The sequence below is a fragment of the Homalodisca vitripennis genome, chromosome 2 (genome assembly GCF_021130785.1).
Source record: "Homalodisca vitripennis isolate AUS2020 chromosome 2, UT_GWSS_2.1, whole genome shotgun sequence".
NCBI lineage: Eukaryota > Metazoa > Arthropoda > Insecta > Hemiptera > Cicadellidae > Homalodisca > Homalodisca vitripennis.
This window is the reverse complement of record NC_060208.1, coordinates 207,275,799-207,299,673: the sequence shown is the minus strand read 5'-3', so window position 1 is coordinate 207,299,673 and position 23,875 is coordinate 207,275,799. Positions and strand designations below refer to the sequence as shown.

General features: G+C 34.1%; 1 protein-coding gene across 1 annotated transcript in view; it reads left to right on the top strand.

Moving 5' to 3' along the window:
- Nucleotides 1–23,875, top strand: part of LOC124355333 (peptidylprolyl isomerase domain and WD repeat-containing protein 1-like) — a 29,316-nt gene that overhangs the window by 2,219 nt on the left and 3,222 nt on the right. The window contains exons 2-13 of the mRNA XM_046806430.1: nt 7,890–8,009; nt 10,534–10,636; nt 10,924–11,120; nt 12,410–12,497; nt 13,792–13,897; nt 14,971–15,189; nt 15,679–15,797; nt 17,019–17,211; nt 17,299–17,435; nt 18,686–18,783; nt 20,303–20,488; nt 21,134–21,285. Coding sequence (XP_046662386.1) covers nt 7,901–8,009; nt 10,534–10,636; nt 10,924–11,120; nt 12,410–12,497; nt 13,792–13,897; nt 14,971–15,189; nt 15,679–15,797; nt 17,019–17,211; nt 17,299–17,435; nt 18,686–18,783; nt 20,303–20,488; nt 21,134–21,285 — 1,707 coding nt within the window. The 5' untranslated portion in view covers nt 7,890–7,900. The remainder of the gene's footprint in view (nt 1–7,889; nt 8,010–10,533; nt 10,637–10,923; nt 11,121–12,409; nt 12,498–13,791; nt 13,898–14,970; nt 15,190–15,678; nt 15,798–17,018; nt 17,212–17,298; nt 17,436–18,685; nt 18,784–20,302; nt 20,489–21,133; nt 21,286–23,875) is intronic.

Sequence of the window (23,875 nt, the reverse complement as noted above, 5' to 3'; positions counted from 1 at the left end):
CTAAAAGTAATGTTCTAGTTTCTTCGTTGTGTTCAAAACCCTCCATAACATTGAAAACCAGATTTTCTAACCGCCTTAATGGTAGATAATCCTCTTCTAAATCCAAACTGAGCAGAAGTAAGAAAATGGTTTGTTTTCAAAGTAGGTTTCTAACTGAATCCTTAACAATGGACTCTATCAGCTTGGATATTACTGGCTACAAGAGCAATCGGACGGTAATTATTTACAACTGAGCCTATCACCTTTTTTTTGAAAATGGGACTTACAGACTGTTTACCTTTAAACAGTTGGGGAAAAACTCCCTCTGAAAAACCTCCAGTTGATTAGAATCGTTAAAGGAATGAGCAAAACTAAACCTAACTTCTTGAGAACATAATTTGAAAGCCCATAAACATCTTCTGCCTTCTAGCCTTTGAATTACTTAGGACTACTTATACATTTATTCACAGTAACACAATCTACAAAGTTAAACTTAAAAAAACAGTTTAGGATCCTTTTACAGGTTTAACAGACTGTAAAATTTCAAGTGGGGTTGCAATTTTATCAATAGGAAAACCTTGTTGGTTGTTATTACCAACATTAACAAAATAATTGTTAAACTCAGTAGCACTAATGGGTAAATTTTGGAGTGCTTTGTTGTTTAATTAAAACGACCAGTTTCCTTATTGATTATCTTCCAGGCTGCTTTACATTTATTTTGAGATTTCAGAATGAAATCTGCATTTAGATTGTTTCTTGGCTTTTACTATTTCTGATCTGTACAATTTTTTTAGCCTAGAATAATATTCCTTATATTTAGAACATGGTCTAGCTTTGTATTTTTTCATGACATATTACAAGAAAAGATTTAATTTTTCCTAAGTACGGAGTGTAACCAGTTTTTTTTGGGCTAACTGAGGGTTTTTTTCCTTATTTTTAACAATTTTTTTTCCTTAAAGGACAACAGTTATTAAACCTAACCACTAAATCGTTAATAAAAAGTTTCAAATGCTTCATTTGTATTCTTACAGTATGAGAAAAATGTTTCCCAATCAGAACTACCCAGACCATTAAATAGGGCAGATACAGCTTTTTCATTGAGCACCCTATAAGTATAGCTAATATCTGATGTGGTAGCATCAGTAAAATTTGGAAGGTCAGTAAATTAAAGACAATTTGTTTAAGTCAACATTTAAAATAAGAACCAGAGTGGTCAGACAAATGGTGGTGATCAACCTGACAAACTACTGCATTATTTCCAATATTAGAGATAAAATTATCTATACAAGAGCTAAATCTAGTTGGCTCTAAATTTAAACAGTAACAGTCATATGACCTAAGCATGTTTAAAAAATTGACAGTCTTACGGTCAGAGTGTCTAGGATCAAGATTCAGATCACTAGAAATTATTATCTTGCAATTCACCATTTTAGACAAACCAGAGATACTATCCAACACCTGAGACATTTTATCAGTGAAAACATCTATTGAAGAGTCAGGGGTCCGGTAAATTGATAGTAAAACTAAATTTAACTTAGAAAATTTGATTGCAGACACCTCAAATTGTTTTTCTTCACAAAATCTACTAATATCAATTATTTCAAAATTGAACTTAGCATTTTTATTTATGTAAATAGACACACCACCATGAGAAAACAATTTCCTACAATAACCAATTGCTAATAAGAAACCACTTGGCACATAAAGGTCGAGTTCCTCGTGAGCACACCAGTGTTCATTAAGACACAGTATATCAAAGTAATTACTATTCAAATAGGCTTCCAAAGCATATAATTTATTTTTTACAGATTGAATATTTATATGACAAAGTGATAGTTTATTACAATTGACAGAGTAATGACTAGGTAGAGGCTTACTGGCTATGGATGGTGGATAGAGGCAGTTCCTTCTATGTTTCCCGATGTCGTTCCTCTTAACGTCACCAATCCCTGTTTAGGGTTTATCTCAGAAGGCTTCACCATCAACACAACCGATCCCTGCTGAGGACTTTTCCTGGTAGGCTTCTCGCTGTCGTCAACCAAAGATTCATCCCAACTGGTACCAGGTGGTGGTGGCTGAGAAGTATCTACAAGATGTTCTGAGTCCGCCAGGTTGTCAATCGCTTCAGCAATACATTCAGCCAGCCACATTTTACCCATAAGGTTCAGATGTTGACCGTGCCGTGTATGCAAGTGCCTCTCAGCTTTACTCACTTCCACTAAGCTGACATTTGGGTGTAAATAGGCTCATTTCTTTAAGAGCAGCATTGGTTTTTCTTGTCTCTACATTAACACAAGACCAATTAGCAAGATCGTGTCTATTAGGAATATCTACCAAAACAAATTTAGTGTGAGAAAGTTTGGTTAATGTAGTCTTGATACCATCCAGTGCCTCACAAGATTCATTCTTAGCAACATCATTAGCCCCACATATAAGCACCATAACATCATTTTTGTCCAGTTTTTCTGAGTCAATGTTTTTGGAATTTAAAATGTTTTTGGTTCAGCCGCCAGGACGGATAAAACCAAATGCGTTATTCTTCATTTGTTTCTTGTTGAGGTGATAAGCGATATCACGTCCATGGCTATCACCGCAAATCATAATTTTAGATTGCACCTCTTTCATATTAACTTCTTCTTCCACTTCTTCATCCAGGACTGTTAGGCAAGCAAAGCGGTTTGTACATGGAAGGCCAGCTTGTTCAGGTATTCCGGTGGTTATGTTAACTCTTTGAGATGATTTGACTTGAGTCCATACCAAAGTCTCGTCAGAAATTTGTTTACCTAAACCTGATTTTGAAGGCTGCATTGGAGGAAAACACCTGATACACTGAGTAGACAAAATGGTCATTTTTTTTAATTTTAGTTTGTAAAATATCATTATCTTCCTGTAGAATAGTCATAGCCGTTTTTAAATTCTCGTTTAGTAACTTTTCATTTTTCAATTGTTGCAAGATAATCTGAGTTTGAAAATCTTGTGGAGGTAAGCTCTTGACAGGGTTTTCTATTTTTAAAACTCTTAACTTTTCAGCTAACTTACTGTTATCTCTTATCAAAGTTTTATTATCACTTGTCAATTTATTACTTATATCCACTAATTTATTTATCCTCTCTTCATAATCGATTCTAATTTTTTCTAGATCAATGCAATTCTGAGTTATTGCATCAAGTTGATATTTTGGGTCTAGTTCAAATGAAGTATTGACGGTCTTATCTGATACAGAAGAATTGCAATAAGAAGAGTTTCACATCAGTTTTATTCTGGGTTGGAGTTTTAGGAGTTGAACATGCTGAGACAGTATTCAGAGGGAAACTGCAACTACTATTTCCATGTTTATTTGTATTAATTTTACTTTCAGCTTCTTTTACAGCAATTTGGAACTCTTTATTTTCCAAATTTTTTCCAGTACAGAATTTGTCTTTGTTTTCTTTAAAGGGGAAAATTGAGTTTTTTGTACATTCTCCTTTTTCTTTTTTTGTCCCAAAAAAGTTTAATTTATACCAAGTGACTTTCCCTTTGATCACAATTTCGTTAATGATAGCAGGCCAGGCCTGGTGGCCACGTACTTGGGCAAAGACACAATGACCAACTTTGTACATATTCTAGAATAATTAATTATATTCTGTACTATTGTAAATAAAAGGTACAGACACCCACAAATATAGGGTACAAATAACAAATTTCACTATTTAATTTTCATTGCACAAAATATGCTCAATTTCAAATTAGTTGTTTTGTAAACACAGCAGACGATAGTGAGTCCACTGACAATAAGTAAAAACAGCTGACCAATGTTCCCAGCAGAACAGGAAAACGTGCAATCAACAAACAGCTATGCAAGTAATAGATACAAGTTTAAAACAAGTTTAAAACCAGTTGTTGTAGTGCAGAAAGCAGATAGCTTTTCAGGTGTACCGAAGTTATCTACAGTCCAAAGGTTAGCTCCTGAGCAGGCTTCTTATCTGAAAGCCTGTTTTATGTAACTGGTAGTATAATTCTACATAAAATCTAAAAGATATTTTAATCACAAATTATTTGGCCAAACCTTAGACTATCATATAATATCACTTCACCATTAAAAACTGATCATTTAGGTACCACTTTCAAACCACTTTCAGCACAAAGACCTCAATAAAATCAGAAAAATTGAGGAGCAGATATCAATACCAACTTGTATCCTTCTTATCTCCTCTTGAGGAGATGTGTCAATAGGCACTCCAATTCATGTTTGAATGGACAGAGTAAATAAAAGAAAACAAAGAATGAGTGGAACCGGATTTTTATATCAATATTACTTGGGTAGGGTACGTTAAGCTGACCCGGTTTTTTATATCGAAGAATGTAATCATCGATACCTAATATTCACATCTCAAATCCTAGACTGGGTAGGGTACGATAAGCGGACCCGGTTTTTTATATCGAAATTGGCAAACGATATTACTTAATCATAACCATCGATACAATCAATAGATACTGATTAATTATTTTGATCAATTAACTTAAATAATCTATATCAGCAGCTGTAAACACTATAAAATAATACAAGTAAGGTAATATTTCAATTTTAAGTACCTAAGTAACATTTGATTATTAAAAATGACAGTCTATTTTAGAAAACTACACGACATTGCTTTGAAAAATGATAAGACATGTTTTTCATGACTTCAACATGTAGGACTCGTGCAGAAAACCCCATTATGTGAAATTTGTGGGAAAGAAACAACTGTAACTGTGAGAGGAGCAAATATGGCCGTCTTCAGTTTTCCTAGGTTTGGTTATAATAATTTGTTTGATCACTGTACATATTAGGTCCATATTTTAATTTAACACATATGATTGTTATTGAGAATTATAGATACTTTATATCGATTGATAGTCTAGGATTTGAGATGCGAATATTAGGTATCAATGATTACATTCTTCGATATAAAAAACCGGGTCCGCTTATCGTACCCTACCCGGTATAGTATCTATAGTCCGCAATAACAAACATATGTTTTAAATTAAAATGTGAATTTAATATTAACGGTGATCAAACAAATTATTATAACCGAAATTAGGAAAACTGAAGACGACCATATTTGCTCCTCTCACAGTTAGATTTGTTTCTTTCCCACAAATTTCACATAATAGGTTTTTTGATACGAGTCCTACATGTTGAAGCCACGAAAAACATTTCTTATCATCTTTCAAAGTAATGTCGTGTAGTTTACTAAAATTGACTGCCATTTTTAATAATCAAATGTTACTTATGTAAAATTAAAATATTACCCTACGTGTATTATTTGAATGTGTTTACAGCTGTTGATATAGATTATTTAAGTTAATTGTTTAAAATAATTAATTAGTATCGATTGATTATATCAATGGTTATGATTAAGTAATATCGTTTGCCAATTTCGATATAAAAAACCGTGTCCGCTTATCGTACCCTACCCTACTTTTTATAAGTATTGATATAAGGATTTTTATACTGATACTGATTTTTGAACAATAACTAACTTGTATCAACTTTAAACATTTCTTGGAAAGTCGGACGCTTGTGGTGGACCGAAGTAATGTCGTGTAGTTTACTAAAATTGACTGCCATTTTTAATAATCAAATGTTACTTATGTAAAATTAAAATATTACCCTACGTGTATTATTTGAATGTGTTTACAGCTGTTGATATAGATTATTTAAGTTAATTGTTTAAAATAATTAATTAGTATCGATTGATTATATCAATGGTTATGATTAAGTAATATCGTTTGCCAATTTCGATATAAAAAACCGTGTCCGCTTATCGTACCCTACCCTACTTTTTATAAGTATTGATATAAGGATTTTTATACTGATACTGATTTTTGAACAATAACTAACTTGTATCAACTTTAAACATTTCTTGGAAAGTCGGACGCTTGTGGTGGACCGTGAAACGAAGTTTAGGAAGTGGCATACCAGCTGACCAATGCACATATTAATTATTTTAATTTCACATGATTGTAATTATGACTATATATATTATGTTTATATGATTGATAGACTAGTATGCAATGTATGAATATGTATGTATAGATGATTATAATAATCAATATAAAAATCGGGTTTACTTATTGTACTCTACTTGATTTTTTTGTAGAAGTGTCATTAGCCTAGAATGCTTAAAGAATGCAATATTTGGCTCTTAAGTTTTCAAAACTGTGATGTACTCCCAAGTCACCTATAGTATCACAAAACAGAGAAAATCTTTCTTTTCCTTTGCACTAAACTATTACAGTAAATATTTTTTAGGTGGGCCTATCTTGAACCCACTCTTTCCCTATCTACTACTTGTTACTATACAACATAAGTAGATTTATATTAGGTTATATAACTATGTTACTACTAGTGCCATAGTTAAAGTTAACCTTTATAAGTGCTCGCGTGGTCTGGCCTTGAATTAGGGTACAATCTTGAAGAATGTTTTTCTTTTTTTGCTAGAATTGCGGGGTGACACCAGACACTGAAGCCTGTACTGATGGCCAGGGGTATTTCCAATTGGTTCTTTCCCAACCTCAGATCATGTGCCATATCGATCAACGTGATAAGATGTCGGAATAGTTGGACGATCTGAAAGTTGATCTGGGGTCAGATGTGGGACGTGATCTGAGGTTGGGAAAGTAAATAAGCAACATCACTTTAGCAGTTTTGGATGTACTTGGAAGTTTGTATGTTCTTACGGCAAGATTAAAAAGATATAAAAAATGGTTTATCTCTGACTTATACATCTTTTATTACCATTACTGGACTAGAGTACCTGTTAGGAGCTGAGTGAATAAATTAATCTAACATTTTTCCATGTTTATATTTCTTTATTGACAATTGATGGTCTGGTGTTGTTTTTGAAAAACACCCTGTTTTTGACTTGGGCCTGTATTGTTGGCATCTTTGACTTTGGTCTGTGCTCATCACCATAATTTAAAATTATTTTTGCTATCTTTGCATGTTTTGTTTTATATCTCTGTACCGTTATTATAGTACATGTATTAAATTTATATGGAGCTAATACTTCGTAAATCAAAACAACTTTTCGGAAATACTTGATTTATTCCGAGATTAAAGTTTACTCAAAATTTGACAAAGTTTACAAACTTTAGATTCGATTTTCTTCAAAACTTCACACAATCGAACAAATCTAATTAAGAGTCTGATCAAAAATGAATTAAAATTAAAATGAAACTAAAAATGTATACTTCTCCAAAAATGGTTTAAATTAACAAAATAAAATTAAAAGTTCTCTTCTCAAAATACTCAAAATCAATATAACACAAAACTTGATATTAACTTTACGACCAAAATTTAATTCACAATACTTCCAAAAATTGAATTAAATTCTCAGACTCTGTAAGATGGGAAACTTTAGAAATTTAATTACAACAGTATAAAAATAAAAGATATTAATTAAACGCTGTTACGGGACTTACTACTTTGAAGATTACGGAGGCTGATAGGGATTTAATACGCACTGAAGAAAAATTAAATACTTGAATTAAATATAAAAGAATTACTCTAAATCCCAAAACTATAGGATTAGAGGAAGAACACTGCTTCCGGTCTCGAACCAACAAACAATGTCCACGCACCGCGTCTAGTTAACAAGAGCCTACTTCCTACCCGCGATTCAGCATAAATAATTACAACTATGGTACATCTCGACAAATAGGCAGGTACCAGTTCTCAAAATGTTGAGTTCATGTATATAACGTAATGATTGTGAATATATATAATCCTGTTATATCCTCATGATGTTTGTTGTGTTTAAAATAATAATCTGTGACTAAAGATGTTTAGATTTAATTCCGATTCCGAATAAAGGTAAAAGAAACTAAATTCTCAAGGTAGGATTTTTAGTGTTTATGTATCAGAAATGTCTTAATTAATTTTGTAGGCAAAAATAACATGGCTGATACTTCAAAACGGGAACACAAAGAAGACAGCGAGTCCGAACACTCGGATGAGTGGATAGGTCCAACCCCAGCGGAGGCAGCACCACCCAAAAAAAGAAAAGGTACAAGAAAGCTGGATTATTTTTTTATTTTGCAGTCGAGAGCTGCTACTATTTACATGTATTATTACAAGTACATAGTACAAATTATAGTATTAATTGTTATAATTAATTTTGCAGCACATGTTGACAGTTTAAAAAGGGTTAAGTATGCTCAATCAACACCTTGTTTGTAGATTTGAGTATTTGATAGAACCACAAAAGTTATAAAGCATGTGGATCCTATCAATTGACTGAAGAGATGTTTTACTCATAGTCAGTGTAGAAGGCCTGTATCAGAGTGAGCTTTTCCAACTCTATAAGAGATTTAAGAATCTTAGTAAAACAATTCATTGCTGGAATGTGCACACTGTATTAGTTTGGCTGCTTTATAAGACAAAATCTGATTTGCTTGTATCATTAGTTGTCGTTGTGAATCCCTTAACAATGAAAGTGTTAAAAAATAGAGTTAAAATTTGCTAAAAGTTATTTGTTTGGAGCGCATCAAACATATTTTCAAAAGTTGTAAATATCTTTAGCACATTTTTTGTAAACAGAATCTGTTTTTTACTAAAGTCTTCTGATAATTATTTACAAATTTTTAATTTAAATTTTCAAAAACTAAAAGAAATTGATTTCAAAAGAAAAGGAAGGTAAGATGAGTACTTTACAGGTATGTAAGTACTCAAATTTTACCAAGTATATTAGTCAGCAATTATATTTTTAACATCACTACAATCAAACAGCACTCTGTAGAGATATATTTCATGGACTGCACTCAAAGTGTTAATATTCTTTGTGTTTATAAACAGATTTTATATGTTTAAGATTATCACAGGTGATTGAATGTGTTTTGTAACTTATTAACAACAGGTTTGTGTTGCTCAAAGTAAGACTTTGTTGTTTTGTTGATTTAAAAAAATCAGTGTTATAGATATTTATGTGTTATGTATTTTATAACTATTTCTTTGTTAGTATTGTATTGGTTGGACAATTAGGATGTATCTATTTATGATTTAGACTACCTAACTTAAATACAAAAGTTATTTTTTAAATCAAAATCAGGGTGTAAGAATTCAATTAATATTATGTAAAATTATCAATATAGCAGCGTTAGCCAAATTTTTGACCAATTTAAGAGGAATCAAAAGTATTGATGTATAAATCTTATTTCCAACCAATTTTATTATATGGAGCAGAGACGTGGACGTGGACTAAAAATGATTTAAGCAGATTGCAAGCTGCAGAAATGAGATTTTTAAGAGGGATAGAGAAGACTACAAGAAGAGATAGAATAAGGAACGAAATAACCAGAGAAAGATTGAAGGTAGTTTCACTGCAAGAGACAATGGAAGGAAGAAGAATACAGTGGATGGGGCATGTGAAGAGGATGGGAGATAATAGAATGCCTAGAATAGCACTGGAGAAGGAGGAAGGAGGAAGAAGACCAAGAGGAAGACCGAGAGGAAGATGGGAGGACCAAGTGTGGAAAGACATAGAGAGAAGGGGACTACCGAAAATACAGGTGGATGAAGAGGAGACCTGGAAGAATAGACTAAAGTGGAGGAGGCTGTGTACGACGACCCGTGAGAACGGAAACGTCTGACGATGATGATGATGATGATGAGTATAGACATTAGCAGCTAGGGATACGGGTACTAGGTTTAAAAAAAAATGTAGCATAAAGTAAGAAAACAATATGTAAAACAGTACCCAAACTGTTCATTTATGTTGGCTAAACGTAAATTTTATGTTCATGGTAAAACACGTGATAGATTATGTACATTATGACTTAGACCTGATAAGATCGTCGTCAATTACTTCTTTCACATTATGTACCTGCTTATCTGTATTCTTATTATGATAAGAGGTTCTGCATTTTTTCCTCTGTTCTTTACTGATACACGTTTTTTCTTGTAGCTAATAAAATATCCTCGATTAAATCTGTAAAATCCTCAGATGCATGAAGTGGTAGAGGGCAGTGCCTGTCTTTCATCTTAAATGGGTTAAAATTTATGGTGGAGAATACGTGATCTAAAAGCACTTTAAAATGTAGTCACTTAATGTATATCAATTTCTGTCTAAAGGAAGAATGTTACCTGAAGCCCCATTCAAAAAAACTTATTTCATTATTTATTATTTTATTTTGTTATAGATTGATTTATAACATTATGCAAGAATTCAATGTCTTACCTTCTAGGGAATATTGGACTTATTCTATTTACTTACATGCTGTCAACAATATAATATACGGAATACAAAATACATTTTTATTAATTTTTTAAAAACATAATGCAGTGCAACGGTAACAAATTAAGTGTTTTTCCTGGGAAATATCAGAAGCTTTTTTATGATATTTCAGTCGTGGGAAGTGCAAAAGAAATGATCTGATACTTCAGGCTCACTATTGCAGGCTATTGAAATATGTTCGTCTAAAACCAAGTTACTCACTTTGCAATGTGAAGAAAATGAAGTAAAGAGATCGGAAGTGTGTACATGTTGTATTATTAACTCCTGTTTGAATCAACTTATATTTTTGATTTTTTAGTTTTGCAGTATGAAAAGCTCTACTTGGACAACTTGCCCAATTCGGAATCATATGAAAAAAGCTTCATGCACAGAGATGTTATTACTCATATTGTAGCCACAAAGTAAGTAGTGTAAACAATAGTTTAAAGAATTATTACTTTAGTTAGTAAGAAGACTACACAATGATATAAGCTGATTGTGTATCAATAATTTAAAATAAGCTGTCAGTTAAAAAAAAAACACATTATTGTTCTATTTCAAAAATGGATTGATTCCACTTTTGCCTTAAAGGAACATCCAATATAATGGTGAAACATTTTAGATTCTTTCCAACATAACATTACCCTGAGAAAGGTGCGTAGTAAGGTAAAAATTTAGTTGTTTATAAACTGTTTATATTGGATTTCAGAACAGAATTCATCATAACAGGAAGCTGTGACGGGCACGTGAAGTTCTGGAAGAAGATGGAGGAGCTGATAGAATTTGTGAAACATTTCCGTAGCCACCTCGGTGCAATAACAGATATGACAGCAAACTACAACGGGACATTGCTGTGCACTGTGGCAACGGACAAAAGTGTCAAGGTGTTCGACGTCATTAACTTTGGTAAATAATATACAATTTCTGATTTGCTATTGGTGTAGTTCAACATACCATTGTAAATCATAGAAAACAATAAAAATAGTAAATAGTAACCTTTATAGTGTATTTGTATTTTATGCAATAATACTAAACTATTAACTGTACAGTAAAAAAGTTTATTTTTTAATGCAACAAGAAAAGCTCATATTCAACTAATATTTAGTGCACTAGGGGCAGGATTATTGAAGCGTATTTTGGATAATCTATTTTTCTGATCAGGTGGAGTACCATTAAAAGCTTGCTTCCAGTTTTTCATGGTGTTTAAAGACTGAGCAGTGGCACCAGGCATATATATTCATCTACAACAAGGGACGGAATTTACTATATGTTCCCTTAGAATGTAATCAATTTCTAACAGAAAGCAATCTAATAAATTGCATAATAGTATTTACAGAAATAAGTTTTAAAGTAGGAAAGTGTAGGAAATAACGTTTATTTGTTAAAATATAACAGTATTCTGGCGTGTACACAGAAACATCACAAAGGCTGACAACACAGTCAGGCTTCTAGCAGCTTATGGCTTCTGTAACACTCGCAAAAGAATTTGTTTTAGTTAGACAAAAATAGATTGATTAATGAAATGTCCGGAAAGTTCTGTTATTTTTACAAACCTTAGATTGGCAAAAATAAGCTTTAAATAAAAAAAACAGATCTTTGGGATATTATTTAGATATTCAATATGTAACCACACTCATGTAATTAATGTAGTTATTTTGTGGGATGAATTGGTTTGTAAAAACTTTAGGAATTTTATTTAATCTGTGATATTGACACGTGTAAAAAATCCAGAACATGACTCAGTCAATGGGTTTTCCGTATATTTCACTTCAACCATTCGAATAAGAAATTTAGGTTCAGAAATTGAAATGTACTGCAAGAAAACTCATTTGGTAAATATATTGGTTTGAGGAATCAATTGTCATGTTTTACTTTAGGATTACCATTTCTAGGACTGTTACTTTCCCAACAGGAACTGCATAATGCATTATTTTAATATGAGCTAATTGCGTAAAATGGACTGTGACATCCGTAGGAAGGTTTTTGCCTAAACTTTAGGAGTAAGGAGCAAAAATGTTTCCTAACATTGGTTGGTTAATCTAATACTAAATATATGGTGTAAAAATGAAGATTTTCAAATTAGATTTACAGCAATTTAATCTTGTATATTCTTTTATAAGTATTATGTAATGTACTGTCTAAATATTGTATACTTTTAGATGCATACTAATTAATTACGTTTTGTGCTGTTCCAGATATGATCAACATGATGAAGTTGAATTATATACCTCAATGTGCCGAGTGGGTACACAGCCTCGGAGACGCAATTCCAGCTGTTGCTATGTTGGTAACTCTTGTCTCAGTGAACCGCACTAACCTAGTTTATTGGACAGCCATTATTAGATTAACGAATTTTACCTGTCAAGGAATAATTGGCTTTAACATGTTTAGTATGTTTGTTTTGATTTATAGTACAGTACAACCTCGTTAAGTGGGACTAGCAGGGACCGCGGCTGATCCGACATAACGAAAATCTGGGTTAAACGGAGAATGTTGAAAAATAAAGAATAACACGTGCAAACAATACAGTATTTGTATAAACAATATTCCGCAATAATGCGGAAAACACTTAAAATACACATCACATTGAAATATAAATAAAATAATATAATATAATGTACATATAATATAATATAACATTTTAAATTCAATATACTTTTCATTTTTATTTTTGACTGAAAAAAATGTTAATTTGAGTTCTTCAGCTTTAAGTGTTGTTTCTGTGCCTTGCGGTTATGCATCCTTTTCAACATAAGAAGCTTGGAAAGTTTTGTCTCTTCTTGTTGCTCGAAACTAACTCATAATATGCCATATTATTTCGAATTAACTCGAATAATAAACCATTAACTCACCCAAATGGCTGCTTTTGCATGGTTTTTTAACTGCGGTGTTTTCAGAGTTTTTAGTCAGTATCCTCCCTGTTATCTGCAGCTCCAAGTATGCTGTTTTTGTATTTTATTTTTATTACACTGCCAAATTCAGAACACTGTTGTTCATCAACCAGTCAAAAATAAAAATAAAAAGTATATTGAATTTAAAATGTTTATTATTGTATAAATAAAACTTTTGGAATCATATCAATAAAGTCTCGGATCAAGAACTTTAAATACCCGTGTTTGAAAGTTAACCAGAAAGTAACCAATAGAGCTACAATAACGGGAGTTATATAACAATTTTGCTAGTTTTATTTCTGCGTTTAGACATTTGTAGTGAATTATTTACAAACTATAACTTCCAGTTACTATGTCAACAACAACAGAAATGGATACCAGTTTTTTAGTGCCTTTTAACAATAGTGTAACTTTGACAAATCATAACTCAGAAACTTGTCATCTAATTAAGACCAAATTTTTACAAGATAGTGAGTGATAAGTGTACTTTTTTCGAATATGTTGTTGAATACGCAAATCACTAAACTGCAGAGCCCCTAAAATTGCCTGTATTGAATTACTCCTTCTGACCAGTGACTCATTTTGAGATCCTCTAGGTTCACTCAATTTATATATATAAAATTTTAGATTAATAAATTTGAACACTAGCTGCTAGAAGTATGTGGTAACTAAATGTTTTTTTCCAGTGGAGACTCAGCCAGTAATGCAATATATATTTACGATGGGAGAGGCACGAACGAACCCCTGATCAAATTGGACAAACTTCACCTTAAACCTGTTTCCATCATTAAGGTAAAAGTTCTTAATTTATATATAGATTATTAATAAATATGTTTTTTTCAACACCAATACCCCATAATACTAATTTTGAAGTTTTCAATGTATTTCTGCAAACTAGAAAACATATAGTGTAACATTTATGCCAAATCACTGCAGGGATATTGGATTAGTGGGGCGGAGCCAGACAGGACTACAAGTTCCTAATGTGTGCCAAAGTTGAGCAACTCTAATGTTAACATTTATTATGTCCAGTACAATCCAGTGTTTGATGTGGCGGTGTCTGTGGATTCTGCTGGGATACTGGAGTACTGGGGTGGAGCGAGACAGGACTACAAGTTCCCAAAGTGTGCCAAAGTTGAGCCACTCTAATGTTAACGTTTACTATGTCTAGTACAATCCAGTGTTTGATGTGGCGGTGTCTGTGGATTCTGCTGGGATACTGGAGTACTGGGGCGGAGCGAGACAGGACTACAAGTTCCCAAAGTGTGCCAAAGTTGAGCCACTCTAATGTTAACGTTTACTATGTCTAGTACAATCCAGTGTTTGATGTGGCGGTGTCTGTGGATTCTGCTGGGATACTGGAGTACTGGGGCGGAGCCAGGCAGGACTACAAGTTCCTAAAGTGTGCCAAAGTTGAACCACTCTAATGTTAACGTTTACTATGTCCAGTACAATCCAGTGTTTGATGTGGCGGTGTCTGTGGACTCTGCTGGGATACTGGAGTACTGGGGCGGAGCCAGGCAGGACCACAAGTTCCTAAAGTATCCCAAAGTTGAGCCACTCTAATGTTAACATTTTTATGTCCAGTACAATCCAGTGTTTGATGTGGTGGTGTCTGTGGACTCTGCTGGGATACTGGAGTACTGGGGCGGAGCCAGGCAGGACTACAAGTTCCTAAAGTATCCCAAAGTTGAGCCACTCTAATGTTAGCATTTATTATGTCCAGTACAATCCAGTGTTTGATGTGGCGGTGTCTGTGGACTCTGCTGGGATACTGGAGTACTGGGGCGGAGCCAGAGAGGACTACAAGTTCCCAAAGTATCTGAAAGTAGAGCCACTCTAATGTTAACATTTATTATGTCCAGTACAATCCAGTGTTTGATGTGGCGGTGTCTGTGGACTCTGCTGGGATACTGGAGTACTGGGGCGGAGCCAGACAGGACTACAAGTTCCCTAAATGTGCCAAATTTGAGTCAAAACTGGACACAGATCTCTTCGAGTTTGTCAAACACAAGACACAGTTATTTGGGCTGTGTTTTTCACCGGATGGTAGCAAATTTGCTACAATTTCTGCTGATCACAAGGTGGGTTCATTTTTTCTGGCAGATATTTTTTGTTAATTCAATAAGTTTTTGTCATTCTGTTATTCTTAAGTTAAATTTTGAGTTTGTATTGAGTAACAGTCTGGTTGGTGATTATGTTATTTACTTATGTGTTAAAACATGTAAATAATTGTACCTGTTTAAAAGCATCATTTGCACTTTCAAAAATTATAAATAAGATTTTGGGAACTGTTCCAGAAACATTAATACTGGAACAGTTATGATCAAGATTTTTAGTTGATTTAAATTTGTATACTGTTGATTAGTTATTTAAGTGTTTTGATTGTTGCACTATCTTATTTATAAATTGATTAAATATATTCCATTTATTTTATAAAAATATTTGAAAATTACAAATAAAGTTTATTTTAGAAAATGTAATATATTTTTTCTACATTAATTATCATTTAGAACACTTTTGTCTTCAAGAATTACATTGTTTATCATACTGAAATTTTTCTTCTTTTGTAGGTGCGAGTGTTCAAGTTTCTAACAGGAAAACTGACTCGGGTCTTCGATGAATCCCTACAGAGGTTCTCAGAACTCCAACAGAAGAAACAGCAACTTCCCAACATGGAGTTCGGTAGAAGGTTCGTATTGGTAACACTGCTCAGACATTACTCAATGTACTATATTTCTAACAGCAACTTCCCAACATGGAGTTTGGTAGAAGGTTCGTATAGGTAATACTGCTCAGGCATTACTCAATGTACTATATTTCTAATAGCAACTTTGCAATATGGAGTTCGATAGAAGAATCACATTGGTAACACTGCTCAGGCATTACTTACTGCACTAAATTTCTAATAAAAAAGTGACACTGATCCAGTTAAATTCTATTAGACTATAATTATGGTGAGGTGATTAATGAACCAGAAGTGCATGCCACTTGCATCCTCCCCTATGTGGCAAATTCCAAAACAAACGGTAATTTATGATGTGCTAATGTGGTAAACTTAATTAAGCACAATTACTTCAATTTTTTTTCTTTTTCTTTTTTTTGTATCTTAGGACAAGAATCTTATAAATTACACTTAGTCCTATAAGAACCTTTGCGCTGCTTCCGGAGTGACAGGATATTCAGGATGGGTAAGGTTAGGGAGTAGGGGCCGCCTCCTATCAGAATCCATGAGGAAGAATTAGGGCACTGAATGTCAGTCATGTCTCCCTGGAAGAAGGAGAGGCCAGCTCTAATCCTTATGGATGTCCAGGAGCGGGACATCACTAACTGCAAATGTCAAGATTCTGAGGTTCAAGGGCAATTCGGTAGGTCTCTTCTACTGTGGTAGATGACTTTTGGAGTTGGTGGAGTTTGTTCCCTAACCTCAGAGGTTCTTGCTAGCCTCAACAAGGGTGTGCCACCCCCTGCCTGCTTTGACTGCAGAGGCTGGTTCAGAGCTGGCCTCCTCTTCTTCCGGGGAGACATGACTTTTTAATGTAGTGCCCTAATTCTTCCTCATGGGTCTCGATAGGAGGCGGCCCCTACTCCCTAACCTTACCCATCCTGAATATCCTGTCACTCTGGAAGCAGTGCAGAGGTTCTTATAGGACTAAGTGCAATTTATAAGCTTCTTGTCCTAAGAAAAAAATGTATCACCCTTGAGAAGTCTGAGAGTTTGAAGCTGAGCAACCTGACGTTTGTTGAGAGTGGGTATCTGCTGTTCTGTACAGCTAATGAATGTTATGTTGTCTCAGAATGGCTGGAGAACGAGACCTGGAGAAGTCCGAGAGTTTGAAGCTAAGCAACCTGACGTTTGTTGAGAGTGGGTATCTGCTGTTCTGTACAGCTAATGAATGTTATGTTGTCTCAGAATGGCTGGAGAACGAGACCTGGAGAAGTCGGAGAGTTTGAAGTTGAGCAACCTGACGTTTGATGAGAGCGGGTACCTGCTGCTGTACCCTACCATGCTGGGCATCAAGGTGGTCAACCTGCACACCAACCGTTGTGTGCGACTCCTTGGCAAACCTGAGAATCTACGGATACTTCGAATAGCTCTCTTCCAGGTGAGTGAACACTGTGTATCAATATCATGAGTACGACTACACCGTGTCATTTGCCAGTTCTATAACAACACTCTATTGTTTTGTCAGGGAAAGCCAAAGAAGACAAAGGCAGCGATGACTGTGGAGCTGGAGGCTTCGGAAAATCCAACTCTGGACTCTCTCACTCCGGATCCTGCCATCTTTTGTACAGCGTTCAAGAAAAATCGTTTCTACATCTTTACCAGGTTAAATTTAGTGATTTAAAAAAGTAACAACTAGTCTATGCTTTTGTTTGTTGTTGATAAGAAAATCAGTAGACTTACCTTGAAAACTATCTTCTAGGGTTCACTGAATGAAATAACGTATAAAAGCACACATTTTTCACATAATTAGAGATTTTAAACCCAAAGTTTACAGACAACTAGAATGCTCTCTACTTGTTGCAGATACATTATTGGAGGAAGTCTATTCCTCAAAGTTCCTTCGAATACACCTTCATCGAGGTTTGACATTGAAAAATCACATTGATCATGTTTTTGCCAAATTATCTTCAGGAGTTTATGCCTTAAAATCTTTGGCAAAATATTGCCTGAGTCAGGTAATGATTACGGCGTACTACGGCTTAATTTATCCCCACCTTTCGTATGGAATCATTTTGTGGGGAGCCTGTGCAAAACAACCATTTTATGAGAGTTTTTCAAATTACAAAAAAAAAAACGCATTTTGCATTATAGCTAATTTGAACTTTAGAGAATCGTGCAGGACAGCGTTTAAAAATTTGCAACTGTTAACTTTGCCATGTCTTTACATCTTAGAAACAACCTTAAATTGTTTGTCTAAATGTGCCTTAATCAGAGGACGAGACGTACATGAATATGAGACAAGAGGCAGAGATAACTCCTGTTCCAAAATGCACAGAACTGTGGTTTATGAACATTTGCCTTTGCAGGCAGGTGTTCATTGTATAAACAGATTGTCAAACCAAATTAAAAATGCCTCAACACCCAATGTGTTAAAAACTCTGCCTGGCGTCAAACGCTTTTTAAAGTGTTGATGAGTCAACTGGGAGACCACACGATGAGGAAACTGGCTCCATCGCCGAATGTAGGCGTAATTGGCATGGCATGAATGGGGTGTGAATGTCTGAATGTTGTAAGTTTGAATGTGGCCTTGATGTTGGATGAATAATAACAAATTTTAGGTATGAAAATTGATGTTTGCTATGCAATGTATATTGTTAACTGCAATTAAACGATTTGATTTGATTTGTTGAGAAAGATTACAGTGCAATCAAATATTTCGAATTATGTGTACTTTTATGTGTTCTTTCAATCAGTGAACCCTAGAAGATAGCTTTCTAGGTAAGCCTTAATGATAATTCAAAAACATTTTCTTCTATGACTAATGAAAGAGATGATCTACTGATAATACTGTATTCATATTAAAGTAGAGGATTTTGCAGTATAAGTAAAAGAAGTGTTGTACTGATGTGTAGGAGAGAACCGGAGGACACCAAGAGCGCTGAAGCAGACAGAGACGTCTTCAATGAGAAGCCATCCAAGGAAGACATCATTTCAGCAACAGAGGCTTCTAGTCAGTACAGTACTACCTTCATTTTGTTTCTATTGTTCTTCTACAATTCCATTAGAAATTAAAGTATTTTTATGGATTTTTAACTATTCATATGAGAAATGTATTTATGGGAAATGTCCATTAACACATTCACGACAATGGTTTATTTCCAGACTTTTTTATTTGCCGTTGAATTTTTCAATAATAATGGCAAACAGAAAACCTTAATCGTTCTTGTTATGTTAAACATATAAGTATAACGAGATATGTATGTAGGCTTTGCAATTTCGCACAAAAATGTTTGTTTAAATATGGTTTTTCAGTGTTTTTCCTTGAAGCCCAAGTGGTACCTAAAAATTAAGCAGTTGTGCACTCGATGGTACACGATAGTCTAAGGTATTTATTTAAGCGTGGGATCACATTTAACAAACCACAAAGACAGGCAAACAATAAAAATTCATAGCAACGTGTACTCCAATGGGTGCACAACACGCTTTATAAAAGTCCGGTGTGTACCCGACCGGGTACATGACGGCAGTATGAAAGTTCACATGTACGCCATGGAGTACACATTGTCATAAACGTGTTAACAATGGTTGATTTGGTAGGTTTATTACAATAAATTTATTATTTTATTTGATGGCAATAAATTTAAAATGGTTTGAAAACTGTTATCAACTTTGTACTTCACATGATGATGTTACTTTTTTTGCCGAACTTCTTGTGTACACCGTCCTCTATTGGATGTGAAGTTACTAACTACCTTAAAAACTTTTTCTTAAGTCCAGTATTTATTTACCAATTGTAACTTTTACAACTTGAGCCAAGACAGGAATATTAAACCATCAGGACCTACGTTGAAAATATTTCAAACTTTAAACCAGCGTAATTTTATTAAAAAGTTACTCTTTTGAGGTCGGATTTGCAGCATTGTACTCGAGTAATACATCAAATTAAAGGTCCTAGAACCTTACATCAAATTAAAGGTCCTAGGACCTTTAATTTGATGTATTACTCGACCTATGCTCTCATTTAAGATTTCTTTCTGTCTCCTTGCAGGCCATCCTCCTGGCAAAATAAAATGGTAGTTACTTCAAAAAGTAAATTTATTGGTGCAGTAATGATGTACCAAGTTTTATTTGTATTTGTTCAGGAATTATCAAGCCTGTCTGAAAATTTTTTTACACCCTGTATACCAGAATGTTGCATTAGGCTTCAAAATGTGACTACCAAAGCGAACACTCTTATCGGTTTAATTACAGAGGAGAAATTGGAAAACGTAAACAGTCTGTTATCAAATTTAGATTTGAACCGTAGAGATTTACACTTTTGCATGTAGAAAAGACGCACTAAGGCAAGATTAGACCTACTATTTTAACTCCGTTTAAATGGGTCTGTCTTTACAAATATTGGCTAATAGATAATGGTTTCAGCATTCCGTGTTTTGTGTTTACACAAAGTGTATTTCAGTAGGACTGAACATAGATTTGTGCGTAGAGTATAAAAGTAGGACTATTCCAAGTTGACTCTCTGCACCTAGGTGTCCAACGGCTCTATGATAGTGCCATCATCCACACGTCGCTGGGAGACATCCATGTGACGCTGTTCAAGGAATGTCCTCGCTCTGTGGAGAACTTCTGTGTGCACAGCAAGAACGGTTACTACAACGGCCACATCTTCCACAGGGTCATCAAGGGCTTCATGATCCAGACAGGAGATCCTACAGGTAACAGTGGATTTATGGTACTTTTAGGAACACATTCTCGTTAAGTTAGATTTCGGAGAGTTTCCTAAACTCATCGTACATACTTTTTTCTTAAGTAACCTCCAATAAGGAGACAGGATTTTTCCGAACATTTGTCATCGTTCAGTGATACAAAAAAAACCAGTAAAACTACATTTTGAGATCTGCAATCTGATCTCTTCTTCAGGTAAATAACTAACCTAACACGTAATTACAAACTAGGCTAAAATAAACAAATCATACCATCATACCAGAGCATTGTGACACGCGTTAATCAGGAATCACAACCACCATGTTGTGTGTCAACTTCACTAACTCCTAAAATATCCACTTATAAAAAACTATACACAACACTGATTATTAAAACTGAACTACAGAATACAGGTCACAATACGTCTGCATTCGTCAAACCAACCACCTACGACTGACCAGAGGCCAGTAACAAATGTCAGTCATATTGTATTTGTTTTCTTTTTATGTCACTGGTATCTATGTAAGATTTATAGAAAATCAGTACATTGCCAAATCTATCTGTTGTATTTATAAAAAAAACATCAAAATTACGTATAAATCCAAAATGTTTTCTTTTGAATTTTGAAGAAGTTCTGAATGTCTTTAATTTCTCAGGAACTGGGGCTGGAGGGGAGAGTATCTGGGGAGGTGAATTTGAGGATGAGATCAGATCTAACTTGAAGCATGATCGACCTTACACTCTCAGTATGGCAAATGCAGGGCCCAACACCAACGGCAGTCAGTTTTTCATCACTGTTATACCCACGGTAGGTTCATAGATTATTTTATTTGTAAACGTTATTTATTTACTGAAAATAAGCATAATGAAACAGTAAGCTAGTCAAACTGCTTTGATAGGTTGCAATTTATTAGCTAAAAACTTTTTTATCTAATTAATAAATCGAATTAAGGTGTTATTTTGTCTTATATATAGTATAAATATAGAATTATAGTATTTTTATTTTAAATTTAAATTATTAAGGGAATATTTCATTTATATGACTAAGTATTATGTATCAGTATTACACTTTATTATACTTTTTTACATACACATAAATCACTAATATTATTCTACTACAGCTAATCTGGGCTTACATTGTTTAACACTTTCTAAAAAGCAATGCTTTTTTATCCTAAACATGAATTTTTTGGACTGCACTACAGTGGGGATAATACAGAAATCAGCAATACAAAGATGAACGCCAAGACTGACAAGTGTTACAATGATATCTTGATCATCAATGTTGCTGTGGTACTAAGTGTAATGTATGCGGGTCGACACTGTACTCTCTATGGGTCGGGAAGAATAATTAAACTACACATTTAGAGTAACATTGCTCTAGGACCGCTCGTAAAGGAACGGACGGGACGCGGAGGTTACATGACGGTGTCTGGTGGTGGACTCTGGGTGGACTGCTGGCTGGCCAGCTTGGACCGTTGGTTGTAGGGTAGTGGCGTGATGTGACGTCACAGGAGAGCAGCCTATGAGCATTCTTTATTCTTTTAGACCACATCGTATGTTACATCGCCTGACAATACATACTGCCAACATCACTGGTGCAGACATTAAATATCACTATGGATACCTACCAACTTAGTACTTCTCACACTAAATACACTACACTAAGCATTTAATTAAACTGGATCGTTCACTTCCTCTCTCAAAATTGCAAAGGTCACACCAATTTTCAAGAACGGTGATCACTCCTCAACCCAAAATTACCGCCCCATCTCAATGCTGCCAGTCTTCAGCAAAATATTTTAAAAAGTCTCGCTTGCATGATGCATAAATTTTGTGGAAAGCCATAATTTACTCTCAGTAAACCAATTCGGTTTCCGAAGTGGAAAATCGACAATAGTCTCAGTTTTGCATCTCGTTGATTGGCTAGTAGAGGGAATCGAAGGTCAAAGAGATACGCTAAGTGTATTTCTGGACCTTTCTAAGGCTTATTACTGTGTTAACCACCGTATCCTTATTTCCAAATTAAAGTATTACGGGATACAAGGAATCTCCCTCAGGTGTTTCGAATTGTTTCTCAGTAATCGAGTTCAATTTGTTGGAATTTCAGACGTTCAATCAAAACAGGTATGGAGTTCCGCAGGGCTTTATTCTTAGTCCTTTAATATTTCTCATCTACGTTAACGATGCCAGTTCATCTGTACAACAAGGACAAATCGTCCAGTATGCAGATGACACAATTTTTTGTCTTAATGCAAATTCAAACAAGTAACATTCATTGAGCTCAAACAACACAGTTCAACACTTTAATGAGCTCAATCTCAAAACCAATTGAACAAAGTAAAATTTCATACAATTCTGTTTGTGAAACACAAACTCAGACAAAATTCTGACAGTCATGTTGGACGATACTGAGATTGAAGAGGTTTACACAACAAAAATTCCTTGAAATACACCTTGATCAAGGGTTAACTTGGGACTGTCACGTAGACTACATTTGCTTAAAACTATCCTCAAGAATCTGTTTTGAGAAAACTATCCAAGTATTACCCGACCCAGATATTGATGGTGGCATACTATGGAGTAATCTACCCACACCTATCCTACGGATTAACTTTGTGGGGGGTTGCTCTTATACTTAAAAAAAGCAATCCGAATAATTGCCAAACTGCACAGTAGAGTCATGTAGACAAGCGTTTAAAGACCTAAAACTGTTGACATTACCACGCCTATGCGTTTAAGAGACCTGTATCTAAAAAAAAATCTAAATAAGAATAAGAATAAGAATAAGAATAAGAATAGATTTATTTCCTTTTTTTTATACAATGGTACAGTATTATACAAAACAGTAAATTATTTACAAAATTAATATAACCAATGAGTTCTTACCTATAAACTTAACTACACATTATACTCGTACTATATTTAAAAATTTACAAATATGGATAAAAGGAAATCTAGGGCCTCTTAGGCAATGCCTGTTTTGAGGTTCCTACAATTTAAATTAACAAAAAAAAAAAATCTCAGCTAACAGAGAGGAAAAAAAAATATACTAACTTTAAAAACAAACGGTCAACTTTACTTGAATTGTTGCCATACCTAAACTCTGCAAAAACTTCAACAAACAAACAAAATCGGTAAAAAAGAATTAATAAAAAATAATTATTAATCACCGACATCATTGTGAATTTATTATTTTGTAATATTTTGGGAAAATACAGGCTGTAGTCAGTTGTACCATAAAAACTACTCATTTGTCACTATATTATGTTTACTGCTGTATATTAAAAAGAAAATCAAACACTATTTATTTCTACAAGATAATCATTTAATTTTTTTTTTAAAGTGAATTTAGTGGATGAATTTTTTATATTGTCTGGTAATTTATTAAACATGCG